The sequence below is a fragment of the Plasmodium gonderi genome (assembly GCF_002157705.1).
Source record: "Plasmodium gonderi DNA, contig: Pgo-contig_54, whole genome shotgun sequence".
NCBI lineage: Eukaryota > Apicomplexa > Aconoidasida > Haemosporida > Plasmodiidae > Plasmodium > Plasmodium gonderi.
Window position 1 is genome coordinate 1 of NW_021628988.1, and position 13,825 is coordinate 13,825.

At 19.8% G+C, this 13,825-nt stretch overlaps 3 protein-coding genes across 3 annotated transcripts; 2 read left to right on the top strand and 1 right to left on the bottom strand.

Annotated features, from left to right (window-relative positions):
• Positions 1-199: 199 nt before the first annotated feature.
• Positions 200-1,461, top strand: PGO_000610 (variable surface protein; the record flags this gene model as incomplete). Its single annotated transcript, XM_028690802.1, has 3 exons — positions 200-229; positions 398-1,189; positions 1,306-1,461. The coding sequence occupies 3 exons, from the start codon at positions 200-202 to the stop codon at positions 1,459-1,461; spliced, it is 978 nt and encodes a 325-aa protein (XP_028546603.1).
• A 3,087-nt stretch (positions 1,462-4,548) lies between these two features.
• PGO_000615 (variable surface protein) lies at positions 4,549-5,642 on the bottom strand (the record flags this gene model as incomplete). The annotated part of the gene is made up of 3 exons (XM_028690803.1): positions 4,549-4,704; positions 4,780-5,274; positions 5,535-5,642. The coding sequence occupies 3 exons, from the start codon at positions 5,640-5,642 to the stop codon at positions 4,549-4,551; spliced, it is 759 nt and encodes a 252-aa protein (XP_028546604.1).
• Positions 5,643-12,374: 6,732 nt separating this feature from the next.
• Positions 12,375-13,527, top strand: PGO_000620 (variable surface protein; the record flags this gene model as incomplete). The annotated part of the gene is made up of 3 exons (XM_028690804.1): positions 12,375-12,404; positions 12,531-13,238; positions 13,363-13,527. The coding sequence occupies 3 exons, from the start codon at positions 12,375-12,377 to the stop codon at positions 13,525-13,527; spliced, it is 903 nt and encodes a 300-aa protein (XP_028546605.1).
• Positions 13,528-13,825: the final 298 nt, after the last annotated feature.

Below are 13,825 nucleotides of genomic sequence, written 5' to 3' on the forward strand. Positions count from 1 at the left end.
AAAATTATTATATATTAAATTAATTACCTACATAGTTTTTAATATTCATTTGATACATATTTATATATACGTTCTTTATAATGCAGAATTTAAGGATATTGCAAGGTATATTTTTTCACTAATTTCTTGTTTAAATTGGTGGGAATAATAATATTATAAATATACATCATCTGCTCCTTTATATATAATTTTTTTGTGCATGTTCATATTGTTAATTTACATATTATACGTGTTTGCTTAACCACAAACTAATTGAAAATGGCCGATTTGGTATGTAAAAAGAAATAATAATTTTATTTTATATGCTTGTATCCGTTAGTATACTAACATTATAATAATAATGTAAATTACAACATTATATATATTTAGCATTTACATAATAACATTTAAATCGCAGAAGAAAGTTAAAACCTTAATTCCTTCTATCATTAATTATGAGAAATTCAATGGAAATTATTTTCTAGGATATAGTAGTGACTGCAAAGATTTAGAAAAAGCGATGCATGATATGGATGATTTTCAAAACATATGCATGGATATAACAGGTGCGATAGATTTTTATAATGATCATATATATGATGATTCATTTGATAACATCTGTACGTCATTCAAATTTTGGATGTATGATTACTTAATTAAGAAGCTTGGCAAGGAAGAAAACTACAAAAAAATTAAGCATTTTATTAATACTATAAATACAATTTGGGATAGAGGTGAAAAAAGGAAAAATTGTAATATTCTTTCATACGTTGACAATGTAAATTCGGTTGATATAATGAAATGCGCTTATGATTATTCTGTTGATTATTCTACAATTGAAAATCAGCTTAGTATTACTCAGTTTAAATGCAGCAACGAGTTTTCTGAATATATTGAAAATAAGATTCTACAATATAAGTCAGCAAAACAAGAATGCGTAGATAATACAAAAGAATATTGCAATGAATTAAGAAATTTATTCATTGCACCCATGAATGAAAAATTGCTGAAATTAAGTTGTAAATTGGTAAGTAATCAAGTGTTAGGTTCTATAGCACAACAAAATTTTCATCTTACCCCCTCAGAATTTGGCAAAGAGAGAAATCAGGAAGTTCATGAGAGTGTAGATTCCACTCAGCCTTCCAAAGCAATAATGGGAGTTACTATTCCAGTATTCGGAATATTGCTATTTTTCTTCATTTTATACAAGGTAATTGTAATGTGTTTCCAACCTTTCTGTAATAATAGAATATTACACTCTGATTTTTTGTTATTCACAAAAAATATAATAAATCAAATATAATATATATTCTATATATTTTTCAGTTTTCTCCAATAGGGGCATTATTACACAACAGTTTGAGAAAAAAAGAAAAAACTCTGTTTAATTTAGATGATATATTTGACTATGGATTAAAAGATTATTTATCCGAAATTCCATCACTGAGGAACAGATTAAATATTTTATACCCTACCAGATGATGTATTTGATTTCCAAATTAGATATAAAATTTTTCAAATTTTTGATTCCATCGCAGTTTAAAGTATTAGTTTTCTAATATAATTTCATAAATAAAAAAAAAATATATATTAAAATAAAATGAACACAAAAATATAATGTGATTTATTTTGAATATATAAATATATTTAGGGAGTAAAAAAATTTTCCTTAATAAAATAACCATGAATGTTAAAAGAAAATTGTATATTATTATTATTTATAAAATTGTTATTAACAGTAAAATTCCTACATGTATTTACAAATGAAAATAGAATTTAATAAATAATTTCACAAAATATATTTACTTAAATATTATATCCTCCACTTTTTTAAAGGAATATCAAAAATATATACAGTAACAACGATATAATGTCTATTTCTTAACAGCATATATTATTTATAACAAGGATAATAATAATTAACAATAATACTTAATGAAAGTTAAAAATATAAGGAATGAAATATTATTTTAATGCAGTTGTTCTATTATATTGTCTTATATATTTTCCAATCATGGATGAAAACTTACATATAATGATTTCATATTACGAATTTAATAGAAAATATATGTTATATATAGATCAGTTATTTCCTGATGACTAATTTTATGTAATATGTTTAACTGAGCAAAATATTCGTTATCAATATTTTTAAAAAATATTACCATAATTATTCAGCTAATAAAATTTTGTAGCACCATTTGTACTATATGTAATAAATGAATAAATAAATTTAATTTAAGTCAATTTATTGTACATATTATAGTCCTCTATAATTTATATAGGTTAGATCAATACTATATTATCATAATGAAAATGTATCACATTATTAGAAGCCCTATTTGCATATATATTTAAAATGTGCTTTAACTTGATTTGTGTAAAAAATAATATTTAGATTATATAATATATATAAGAAAAAAGATTTAATATTTTATTAACTTATATAAAATCACATAAAAAATTAAGCGAATGTAATAATTCTTGTATATATTGTTCAAAGATCAATTTATTATGACATCACAAATTAACATTTACTTTTTACACCTTTTGTACCCATTATACTTTAATTAAGGATTATTAGGCATAATTTATATCTTTCATTATATTGGTTATCCAAGAAAAGGGTAAATATTAATGTTAATTAATAAAAGTCTGTAAAATATCTATTAAATATAAATGGGAAGATAAAAATTAAATAAACCTTTTCATAAAATATACAAATTAAAAGTATATATGAATTAAATTTTTAAAATAAAATTCAAAAGTTATTACTATGTATGAAATTGAAGTTATACGTAAATTTTATAATTAAAATTACTTATAATCATGATCTTTATGCTCAATATCCAGAAGCATTTCAATAATAGGTTGTAAAAGAACTAATATGTATATAACTATTATATAAATAAAAAATTAATTTGTTTTCTTCTAATTTAAATTCTTGAACTAATATTAGAGACATCATATAAATATAATGATAAAATAGAATGTAAATATTGAGAAATTAATAAATCGTCAGCATTAGTTCCCTGCTTATCTAATATCTAAGTGCCTATAACTATTACAATCATATTAACATTAATAATATCCTTTATTACATTAATTTTTTTTAAGGTTAATTATGATATTATATATATATATTATATAATAAATATTTTTTAAAAATTTAAATTATAATGCATTGTGATGAAAAATTATATTTTTAATAAATACACATCTTTACGAATTAGCTTACATTATATGTTTGATGGATTCATAATATAATAATTTCGAAAAGAGACAAATGGAATAATATACGTGGAGAAAGTGATATTTTCCAAATTCCTGAAATATGTATCAGCATTCCAAGTGTTAAGTAGTATAATGTGTTATGCAATTATTAATAATAAACTTATATATATATATAATTATAAGAAAATAAGTGAAAATCATTTTTCTTAAAATCTTTACAATAATATAGATATATGTTTCATTGAGTACATTGTTTTTTTCTAAGAAAAATTTAACATCTGGAATGTTTAGGTAGTTCCAATTTACAATCATTAAATTATAAATACGGTTAATGATGTATATACATAATACATTACTCTGTAATAATGCACAAATTACGAATAAAATGTAAATAATAGTATTTATATTATAACACTTAAATTTTTATATTACATTTATAAGCATGTGTCATTCTTATGTAATTTTGTATAAATAATATGAAAATAAAAAAAACACATTGACTTATATTTATATATATATAAATACTATAAAATTCATATGCGAATTATTTAATAATTGCAAAAGCTTTGCAATGTACTACCTTAATATGTTTATAACATATATAACACATATATGCATTGCGTGATTTAAGATTATCACTGAATGATTAATTTAAATGCTAAATTATTTAAGTGCATTCCTAATATACGTGTTAAAATAAGAACAAAAATGTCAATTAAGTATTATAATTACTTTAATATATAATAACAAAACTTATATATAATCAAAATTCATTTATTAATATCATAAATATGAAGGAAAAACCTCGTTTATGTCAAAACATATTATTTTAGTTATCAAAAATAGTAAAATGAAAAATTAATTATTTATATGTATACATAATCAAAATACTTTTTTCAGTAATGCTATATTATAAAAAAACAGGAAGAATAAAAATAAGGTATATTAAGCGTATTTAATTATTAGCACAAGCTTTAATATACATATTCATTCCTATATGTCATAACATTGTTTTATGTATTATGTACTTATTTATTTCATAAAAAATGATCTTCATACAAACAATAATATATTAAAGCAAGGAATCATGTAGCATATTCATACATCTTTTATTCACAATGTACACGCAATGTAATTAATACTTCAGCATAAATAGATTTTTTTTTGAAACCTTATAATACTAAATTAAAATAATAATATTTATTCTTTTTTATAAGAACAATTTATGCTTAATATAATGTTATTAAGTCAAATGTTCTTCAAACATACTAATACAACGTTATATATATAGTATAAATAATACAAATTATTCTAGTTATTTATTTAATTATAATATTATTCTTTATTATATAATATATTATATCTAATATTACTAGATGTATCACTAGATGCTTCATATGGTTGCAAAGAATCCCACATTTCATCAATATTGTTGAATTTATTTTTTATTCTTTTGATTAAAAGGCGTATCCATGAGTCATGTTTAGTAAACTAATTCAATATAAAAAACATTCTTATTTATAATGTATTTTTTCTATGAAAAATATATTTTTAAATATTATTTACAAAAATTTTTTTTTTATAGCATATATAAGAATAAAAAAAATCATAATTAACCTTTGACACATAAAATAAAGAATTGGATATTACTAATATTACAACAATTGGAATTATAATAAAAATTGATATATTGTACTTTTGAAAGGAAGGTAACATATGATTTTCAAATTTACCATATGATATTATTTTTATTTGTGTATTATAGTAATTTTTAAAATCATCTAGTGCATAACAAAAATCGCGATCATTATTAGATTCACATGTTTTCTTGTACTTCAAGTATAAAGAAGCACATTCTTTCAGAAGTTTGCATTCATTATCACGATTACATTTATTTTGTGACTGATTAATTTTAGTGTACATATCATATAAATCTCTGAGTTTATTCATCATACCTTTAGAAACATACTCTACATAATAACTATAGGTATCCTCATTGCTAGCACCAGATGCCCCGAGCAAGTAATCAAAAACCTTTTTTTTAACAACTATAGGTTTATTCTTAAGAATATCATGATATATCCAAAAATAAAGGTATACACAAGAAATATCGGTAATATAACCATTGTTAGATTTATATTGATGATGTAAATAATATGTACCTTTATGACATGTTTAAAAGTTCATTATGTTCTAAACTATGAACTTCATCATCTATTAAAACGCTACACAATGTTTTACCTATAAAATTTTCTTCATGATTCTTTTCATAATCCGCCAACTTATTCTTTTGTTCTTCAAAAGAGTTTACATGTTTATACTAACAAGGGTAAAAAACATTGTAATACACAAGTGATTTTGCTAGTATGTATGTAAATTGCGTATGTTATAAGCCAAAAAAAAATGATAATAAAAGGTATTTGAAGCATTATCACAATTATGCAATAAAATAATTTGAATTTACAATGTTTATATTTGCCATAGTTTATATAATCTCTTGATATTCAAAAATTAAATGAAATATATAATTTCCTTTTTAATTAAATATATATTTTATAAGAAATATACAGTTCTATATGAAATGGCATATATTTTTATTTCATTAAACATATGATATAAATAAATATTTTATAGATTTTTTTCTTGAATAAATAATAATAAAGAATACGATGAATTGAAGAAACTGTGAAAAAGAGTATAAATACAAATGATAATGAATATATATATACAAAATAATTAAACATAATAATTCATTAAAAAAATAATATTACATAATATTATATAATTTGACAAAAATTACAAGATATGTAAGATCTTTTTCTAGTTAATACTATTATATAGGATCATCCAAGTTTATACTTTTATCATTCATATAATTTTATAATGTATACGTCTAAATAAATATAATCTTTTTTATAGCACTTATTATATATGCCTGTAAATTATTCTAAATATTATGTAACAAAATTATACGTTTTTGGCATTATTATATTATTACTAATTCATTGTAGATTTTCTATTAATAAATACTTTGCGTAATACCACATATGCTATCTCTGTAGAACATTTCCATAAGTAAATTCATAATTAAAAACTATTTTTGTAAAATTACCTGTCTTCGACATATAATATTTTTATAATAGTTTTTTTAATGTATAGAATTTTTATATCATAAAAATTAATATTTAAAACTTTATAATTGTTTTGTAATTATAATTGCATATTAATTTCTTTTTTTTCTAAAAATAATAGAAATTAATAAAATGTAAATTTCCTGTTTTCCAAAACTTTTTAGATTTTACATATGATAAAGTTTATAATATACATATATGAAGTTGAATAATTATATTATTATTAAAAAAACAATAGCTGTGTTTCTTACATAAGTATAAATATACTAATTATGCGTGATATATTCCGTAACAGATAGATTAATATATGTTATTTATGATTCGTTTTTAAGTATTAATCCCTTATTGCAATAATTTAGTACACTATAATATATATTTTAATGTATTTCAAAAAAATATTTATTTATTTAGAATATATTTTTTTATTTATTATGATTTTATTAATATGGGGAGAATATTAATTATTATTCAATGATTTTCTTAACAATACATAAAATATTTGAAAGCAAGCATATCTATGTATCTTGTTTAAATAAAACAGGATTTTTATTATATTTTAATAATTTTTTCCTTTATTAGGTAAAATTTGTAAATAAATATTATTCATAAATTCATCATTAATGCATTTTATCAATAAATACATGATAAACTTATTTTATTATAAATTATATTAACCAGGATACAATGTTAAAAAAAATTATTTTCATACTTTCTTTTATATATACTAAAAAAATACCTTGTCGTATATTTATTTCACTAATTTTTACTATTAGTAGAGAATTTGGAATTTTACACATATCGTGATAAATTAAAGATGAGACTACTTTTTTTTTTTTTTTTAAACCTTACGTAATCATTATATTTTTTAAAAAATTTAGGATATTTACTCATTTGTTATATTAAGTGTTATAGTATTTATTTCATACATATTTTATATTTAAAATGTTTCGAAAGACATTGAATTATGTACATATATAGATAACATTGACTTAGTAACTTCATAATTCCATACAATTTTTATATTATTCTACTAATTTTATTAAAAGAAAAAGATTAATATATTTTAATTTGCTTATATTTTTTTCCCCTTCGGGTCACTGAAATGTGACTAATATTATTATATGATCTTATGTTCATATTTTCTCCATCGAAACTTTTAAATACAAAAGGCACATAATTAGATATAAAACATGAAAATAAAATTTCAGGAACTTAAATTATAATAACATATAAGTTTTTTCTATTTTACACGATGAATATCATAGATGTATCATAAATAATTTTCATCAATAATATGAAAATATTATTTAATAGAATTATATTCAACTAATATATATAACAGAATTATCCTGTTATTTTAAAAAAATACATTCATTTGATAATATATAAAATATTTTCTTATAATATAGAAATTACATCATTACTAGTGTATTTTACAATATATCCTCGCATTTTATTTTGAACTCAATCTCTTATAAGTATATGCTACAAAAGTGTAAATATGTTATTTTCATTAGTTTGCTAATAAAAATATATTAATTAGTATAAACACATATTAAAACTAATTTATAGATTATTGAATCTATTAGTTATATCTTGTAATATAACAATTAAATTAATCCATTATAATGTATAATGAAAGAGCCATAACAATTAATATAGTAAAAGACGGGTGTTTCCTTTAGACAATAGATGCTTGCAACAAAAAACGTCATTATGAAAAAAAATATATAAAACATTATATTTTTATATTATTTTATATTTTTAAATATACTTATAATAACCATGAAAATAGTATATAATGAAACACATAATAAAAAACTAGCATAAAAATTAATTTATAATAAAATAATTTCTACACCAGGGAAGAAAAAAGAATTATAAAATAAAATTTAATATAACAAAAGAATAAATATAAATTTTAGCCATTATGTTTTTATTATAAAAAATAGAAGGAAATTGTCCTATATTTCTCTATTAATAAATATATGTTCTTCAATTATTTAAAAACATTACTTTAAATTATATTTATTATTTTAGCCATAATTTCTATGCTATTCAAAGCTTCCATATTTTTTTATTAATTTTCATTGAATCTAAAGATTAAAAAATGTACGTTCAATGTCTTCTTTTGTGATTTTTTTTATTTCTTTTCTTCACATATTAGTTTATAACTAAGGACCAAACAATTCATACTTACAATTAAAAATATAATTTTTTTTTCTTATTAAAAGTGATTTTATAACTTTTTATGTTTGCGTTCCTTCTTACTACATTTCTTGTACATCATTATTAATGTTGGATGTTTCCTTTATAAAAAGGCAGCAATGACGAAATAAAATGATAAATTTTATTTAGGAATAATTTCAGTCTTATTATAAAAAATTAATATAGTATGGATGGATTAACACATAGTGAAAACATAGAAAAAAGGCTATATATATATGGAATGATATGGGTGGTTAAAATATAATAGAAGTATTAATTACATGATAGATTTCGTATTTCGAAATGTTAATAAATTTAAAGTAATTTGTCATTTAATTGGTAAATATATATCTAATTAGTTGGTAAGAAGACCATAAATAATAATAATTGGATAAAAAATATATTAAACTTCTATAATAATAATAAAATATATGTATTCAGAATAAAAAAAGTGTTTTATTTGAATATATTCATTATATTATACTTAATAATAACCTCTAAACCTAGATAACGATACTCTATATATTACAGATTTAAACATAGTGCCTATATCACTTTGAGGATATGTATGATAAATAATTTAGAACCTTATTTTATTCAATATAAGAGTAAAATATACTGCATAAAAGAAAATCGTCAATTAATTTTTATTATTTTCATGGAATCCCTTGAATTATGGAGCTACAAACAAAATGTTTAAGTTAAAGTGTTGTATACAGTGAACCAACTTGGAGAACAATATGAATGTTGTATACGCTGTTTGATATCACCATAGGATTCATCGTTAATATCAAATTTAGTCATCAAAATGTGAATATCACAATAACCTTGATGCAACATAAGCTACTATATCAGTAACATTGATTTCTTGCCATATTATAATAACATATGATATAATATACATAGTAAATATTCATAACGAATACACTTGTCATAACACATTTTCATAAAATATTATTAATATTATATCATAATTTTCACAAATTACAACACTATTCAAAAAAATGATACTAAATTTTAAAATATTGATTATAATAACTACCAAGAATATGCAAATGAATACATAGAATTCTAACAGAATATGATATGATTAAAGGCGCGTTAATGAAAAATTAAAGTTTTCTGCTAATATGTATTCTAAAAAATAAATATAATTTAGTTATAAAAAACATTGAACATTATTAATAATAAAATAAAAAGAAAAAAGAGCATTATTGGTATCATTGGATATTTATATGGGAAAATACATTTTCATGAAATTTGAAAAATATTATGAAATTTCTTACAAAAAATATAATATAAATCTTTTATATTAGTAATACGTATACATAATAATGTTTACATGAAAATATAGACAAATCTTATAACATCAAATGATATTAAAAAAATATTAAAATATAATATTTTAAAAGAATCCATTAACATAAGAAAGATAGGTACAATAAATTAATATTATAGCTGTATAAGTTAATGTATTTTCATATGATTTGATATGAATATTCCTATTTATTAATTATTATTAAATGAATTATTTAGATGAAGAATTTTATGATTATATATATTAATACATATATTTTTTATATTAAATCCCTTCTGCAAGATACTATATAAAATTTATAAACATTCACATTTGGATTAATAAAAAGCAACTATATTAATATACATATATTTTCTATATTTTAGTTTACTCAATAATAATATTTGTTGAAAAGAAACCAATAGTATACATAATTTATCATGCATTTAGTCAAGTATTAAATATTTGTTAGCATTTTTTCGATGTTTTACAATTAAGAGTTTAAATAAGGAATGGGCTCACTTATTTAAAAATCGCACATCAACCTAGACTGTTTATCGCAATATACAATTTTAATTGTAAAAAACATATTCATACCGCAGTAAATAAATGGATTCACTAAATTGTGATATTTAGTTTGTATATTTCAATGAATCTACTTTAATTTTTTCCCTCAATAATATATTATTATTTAAGTTTTTTGCATTTATATATATTCTTTCCCATTTATTAATATATGCATTTCTGTAATTCATTTTTATTATATGTTATTTTATAAAATAAAATATCATTTTACATAGAACATATGTATATGCTTTATATTTTGTGCTCTAAGTAATTATCACGAAGAAAAAGAAAAAACTTTTACATTTATACTTGTTTTTTTATACATGAAAAACAAGCCATTTTATAACAAATTAATTTTACTTCTAGTTACGCCTTATATATTAATAAAATTTTAATTGTAAAACATATATTAATGAAAATAATTATTTCATTATATAACAGTTATACATCCAGTGTTTAATAGAAAAAAATTAAAATATAGAAATCTACAAATAATTTTTTTTGTAATAAAAATCAAATTTATTATATATAATAATAATTATTTATTTGAAAAAATTATAATTTTTATTTATCATAATATTTAAGAATCTCTAATTTCTTAGGAAATGAGAACAAAAGTTATTATTTTCTTCTAGATAACACAAAGAATAAATACATGTTTCAAAAATATTATCTAAATTAAAATAAAATATATTTAATTCAGTTATTTAGCTATATAATAAATTTATTTCGTTTATATATATAATGCAGATTCTACTTTAAATGATGAATTTAGGATATCTATTAAATAAATATTATTTAAAAATACACAATATAACACAGATAAGATAGTAATAATAATACATTTTACATAATAATTATAGTTCACATTTATTTATTCAATGAAATAGATGTTTTAATTATTATTTTATTATACATTAAAAAAAAAATTTTTTTTAATATAGAGTGAATATAATCTTTAAATATGCAACAAAAAAAAACAATTACATAAATTTGGTTTATAATCATCGTTTTAAAATGTAATTATATCATATGTAATTGCTAATAAAAAATATAAATCACTTCGCTGTATCCTAAAATAAATTATTTATTACAACCTGGTTATACTTTTATTAAGTTAATTTAATATGTAACGAAAAAAAAAGATAAAATAACAGAATTATAAAAAGTGCATATGCATAATATATATTGATTTAGTTTTTATCTTGCATATATATATGTGGCAATCATATTATTTAAGCATTACTGTGGTATATATATATTAATTATATATATAACCTAAGAATTAATGAATATAAACCATTACCTTGGGGACTATATTATATTACATAATATAATGTGATAATACTATATTTTATATATAAATAAAGAATTTATATAAATATTGTATCTATATTAAATATTATTCACGTAAGTAAAAATAACTCATTTGATCAAACCTTTTACATATTTTATATATAAACAGAAAATTTTTTAATCCTTAAATTTTATGCATACACATTATATGAAACTATTCATTTATGTGAAAATTTTAAAACTAATTAATTTGAAATGAGTATTCTAGGTTAATGTGACAAAATATATGAAAATATATTACTTTTTATTTCATATTGAAAATAATTATTTTATTATAGTAGATTATACGTACATAAATTTTGTAAAATTAGTATTCATTTTTTAATAATTTCATATAATTATAATGTTATAAATATATTACTCAAACTAGGTGTTACATAATAAAAGTGTATAATTATTTCTAACAAAAAATATTGTCATATATTAATATAAGTTTATAACAGAATAAGAATATAAATTCTAAAAAAAATTTTAAATTTTAAAATGTTGTATAAATTAATATATGCTATCATTTTAATATGTATTCATATGTCTTTAACATAAAAAATTTTCATTATAAAATAAAGCGTCATTTTCCCTTTAATTCATATACATAAAGCACAATGGTTATCGTTACAGATGAGAACGAAAATGTATATAACTTTTTTTTCGTAAAATTTGTATTCCTCAAAATTATAATATCGTTATTTATGAGAATGAAATATAAAATGTTGTCTATGTATTTTAAATGTTTTATGCATTATAACTTCGACCTTTAGTTCGATTTTACGGGTATATTTCCATCATGCCTGCAAGATTATAAAAGTGCTGAAAGTAGCGTGGGTTATGATCTCATTAAAAGGCCTTTTCGTAATATGTGTATTCTTATTGAGACATATTTCAGAACAAAAGTTTTCGGTTTTTCAATGGCATGCGAAATTCTTAGTCACTATTTAGAAAATATAAATAATCTGTTAGTTCAAGAATATAAGAAACGGAACTGTAAATATTTCAACTACAAGCTAAAGGAGGAACTAAGTCATTATAAACTATCATGTATTCGAGAAAAGGATTGTTACACAAAAATGATAAGTATAATTTTTGGAAATACTAAGATGTCTGATGTATGTCAAATTCACATTGATGATCTTGATGATGCTATATTTTCCAATTTTCAAAACCTAAATTGGTTATATACCTACCAAGAAAAACTACAAGAAGATATGGATAAATGCCCTTCCTCTAATGAATATATTAAACGTTTTATAGAAATATCTAACTTATGTCCAGAAGGGAATAATAGTAGCTTTTGTAAAGAAGTGAAAAAATTTAAGGATGAATATATGAAAGGTGCAAAATATGAAAATGCGTGCTCTGTAGTTCCAAAAATATTATATAAATCTGATAAGAGAGATATTCGTATGGTTATTTTAATTGTATCTATTTTAACTTTCACAGTATTAATAATTATATTCGTTATATATAAAGTTAATGATAAATTTAGTTTAAAAATTCATATTTCATTATGTTTTATACTACGCATGATTTGGAAAAATTTATATCAAACATATGATATATTCATAAAATGTTATATTATTTCTTTGTTATCAGTATACCCCTTATGGCTCATATGTAAAGCCACGCATACTGAAGCTAAAGAAAATATGGAATAACAAAAATAAAGAGCAATCTATTTTAATGAACTCATTTGAAGAAACATACAAAAATATAACTGACGAAAATTATCTAATATCATATAAATCTTTAGACTACTAATAAAAATATAATGTCAAATAATAAATATAATATTGTTTCTGTAGTGTAAAAAAAATACAAATAAGAGATTGCAATATCGTAGAAAGAAAAATTAATTATTTATTTAAACGAAAATATATTAACGTAAAGCTTTAATAATATAGAGGTGTAATAATATTTTTGTTCTTTGAGACAACAAATGAAACGTGATTTTTGAAATATTTCTGTGAGAAAATATAGTTATAATTGTTGTCAAAAAATTGAATAAAAAAATATTCAATTGATACGAATCGACAATTAATATATATTAAAAATTATT